We start from the raw sequence: 2921 nt of genomic DNA, 5'->3' as shown, positions 1-2921 counted from the left end.
CTCCCGCCCGGGAAGAGGCGCACCTGATGTCCCGGCTCGCGAAAAATGAGCCGCGGGGAGGCGGACGCGCGAGCGAGAGCCGGGGAAAGGGTTGGGGGCGGCGGCGCCAAGAAATTGAGAAATATATCTCTTCTGCTTCGGCCATAAATATTGTAATGAGCGAAGGGGTGTGGACGTACTGCGGGAGCAGCAGCAGGGTCGCGGCGGCGGTGTGGTGGTCTGCGGCCGCAGTGTTGGACCCCACCGCCGCTTCCTCTTCTTCCTCGCGCGCATCCCTTCCTTTCTTTTCTCTGGTAGTGTCTCTCGCTCTTTTCTTTTCCCCGGCGGAGGCACCCCGAATCCCAGCGATGATGATTACAGTTTCAGTTTAACGATTTGGGATTCGAGAGCGCGCCACGATGAGAATGGCTCATCTCTCATCTCTCTTTGCATTCCGATGGTCGCGAGGGGGGTCCGCGCGGGGGTGGCGCGGAGAGCGAGAGTGGCCGGCCCGGGGTGTGGGGGATGGAGGGAGGGAGGCTTCCGATCCGACCAACTGTATTAGAAATTGTGAAAACATTTCTCTCGTTCGACGCGGCTTTAATTTCGCCGATTTGGACTAGGACGGACGGGAGCAGCCCCGTGGCGGGCCCCGGGCCGGGCGGACAGGAGTCCCGCCCGCGCACTTCAACGCCCTTTTACTCTAACCACTCAACATTAAATACTTTCGGAATGAAAGTAAAGAAGGGAGGGAAAAAAAGAGAGAGGAAAACTCGTGGATCTTCTGCTTTGAAAAGCTCCTAAGCACCGGGCCCGCGCCACTCACCCTCGTCCCTCACCCTCCCTCTCACGTCTCTTGCCTCTCTCCCTCTCACTCTCGCACCCGCCTGCACGACCCTCGCCCTCACCCCGTCTCCCTCTCCGTCTGGCGCGCGGCCTTCCCTACCTCCTCTCCCCTCTTCCTCTCTCTCTTTTCCTCTCTCTCGCTCTCGCCGTCACGCCCCTTCGGAATAAAAGCTGAGAAGCGGCAATCGCTCGAAATGAGTTTTTTCTCCGAGGCCTTCCCTCTCCCGTCCCCCTCCGTCTCATCTCCCTTCTCCTTCGCTTCTGCCCCGCTTGCGTGCTTGTCGCGAAAAAGTAACGTTTGGGTACTATAATTGCTACTCCGACCCGCAACCCGGCGGCGATGAAAGATCGATTTGATAATAGCGAAACACATCAATCAGATCAGCGGCCGATAAAAGTTTTTAATATATTTTCGCCCAAATGAAAAAAAAGGAGTACGACCGATGTAGCATAGGAAGAAAAAGAATGGAGTTCCGGTGCTGCTGTCTGCAGCCTTTCGACCCTTTGCCTTTTTGACTTTGACCCACATTTGCGTACACAGCTCTCGAAACTTTCCTCATTCATCGCCCCTTCGATCTATTTTCGTTGTTGGACCACACAATTTTTTTATTATTTTTTTTTTGTGAGCTTGCGTCGTTTAATTTTTGAAGTTAGATGACTGTCTAAAATTTCGATTTTAGTCGCTGTTAGCAACAGCTTCAGAAATATATTACGGAACATTCGGCCAATGATTGGTCACGACCGCGCGGCCCGCGGTTGGTCTGCCCCGCGAGAGGTCCCGCGGCCGCGCCGCTTTCATAAATCTCGCCCTAATCTAGTTAAAATAATAACGCCGGCAATGCATTACGTTCAAAATACGCCTTGTCGTAAATAGGTTTCGTGCACTTCGTGCTTGTCGTCGTAAAGGCGCGCGCGGAAACAATTTTCCGCAAGTTTGCGAATATGGCTCCCAGAGCTTTATGCCTCCCCGGTCCGTATAAACCTCCTCTGCCCCGTCTGCTCCCCTGTCTACCTCGAGCTCCTCCAGTGCGACTCGACTACTCTGGCGAGGTGCTTGCTCCTTGCTCCCTTCTATCTCTGTGCATTTTGTGTGAACCCCAGAATGAGTTCCCGCTCCTTCTGTTCCATGTGGCGTCCCACCAACTGGTCTCTCCGTGGCTGGCCCAGATCTTCATGCACAAGAGCGCCATGCAGCTCGCGGGCCGCGACCTGGGGCGCGGCGACATCAAGCCCCACCAGTGCCAGCAGTGCCTCAAGAGCTTCTCCTCCAACCACCAGCTGGTGCAGCACATCCGCGTCCACACGGGCGAGAAGCCCTACAAGTGCTCGTACTGCGAGCGCCGCTTCAAGCAGCTCTCCCACGTGCAGCAGCACACCAGACTGCACACGGGTGAGTACCGGGTTGCTTTTGGCGACCATAACCTCCTCCTCCTCCTCCTCCGCAGAGAGGGTAAGCTCTGGGTCAGCTGTAGTGCGTGGCTGGGTGGACGACTGTGTCTGTTTGTTAGCCGTTCCTGGTGAGCGGTTCCGGCTTCGGTTCCGGTCCCTCGGCTCGTCTCGGCTCTGGCGGGGCCGGAGCTCGCATCCGCGGCTCGGCTGAGCGGCGGCGACGGTTCGGCTCGGCTCGTCCGCTGCGCGCGGCACGCTGGCGCGTGCGGTAGCGAGCGACTCCTCCAGAGGGGTGCTGGCCGACAAGAAGAGGGCCTAGCTCCTCCACCACCACGCTGTCCATGCACCTCGGCGATCCCCCTTTTCTGGTCGGGCGGCCGCTTGCGGCCAACGAGTGCTGGTTCTTGTTCCACCCCCATACCTCTGGTAAAGCCGTCCTCTGGCACGGGTTTCTAAATTCGCACGTATTGGGTATGACGTATTTTATTATTTAGTTAGTTTTTGCTATTCTACCTGGGCTCAAAATTCCCCACCTCTACTTCAAATGAAAATCATCAAAATAAATACATCAGGTGGGCTCCTCCTCCTCCTCGCAAGAAGGAGGACGCGGCTGCTGTAACGTGGTCCTCCTCTTCTAAACCGATTTGTGGATGTTCTTGTTTTGTTGTGGTGGTGCTGCTGCGCCCGCCCCGCCGCCCGCCCGCCCG

At 56.8% G+C, this 2921-nt stretch overlaps 1 protein-coding gene across 1 annotated transcript in view; it reads left to right on the top strand.

Annotated features, from left to right (window-relative positions):
• The window catches only part of LOC113205190 (zinc finger and SCAN domain-containing protein 10), a 99984-nt gene that overhangs the window by 52556 nt on the left and 44507 nt on the right, over positions 1-2921 (top strand). The window contains exon 3 of the mRNA XM_052267456.1: positions 1993-2215. Coding sequence (XP_052123416.1) covers positions 1993-2215 — 223 coding nt within the window. The remainder of the gene's footprint in view (positions 1-1992; positions 2216-2921) is intronic.

This window comes from Frankliniella occidentalis, unplaced genomic scaffold, assembly GCF_000697945.3.
Source record: "Frankliniella occidentalis isolate FOCC.00 unplaced genomic scaffold, Focc_3.1 Scaffold52, whole genome shotgun sequence".
NCBI classification, from domain to species: Eukaryota; Metazoa; Arthropoda; class Insecta; order Thysanoptera; family Thripidae; genus Frankliniella; species Frankliniella occidentalis.
This window is presented reverse-complemented; position numbering and strand designations above follow the sequence as displayed.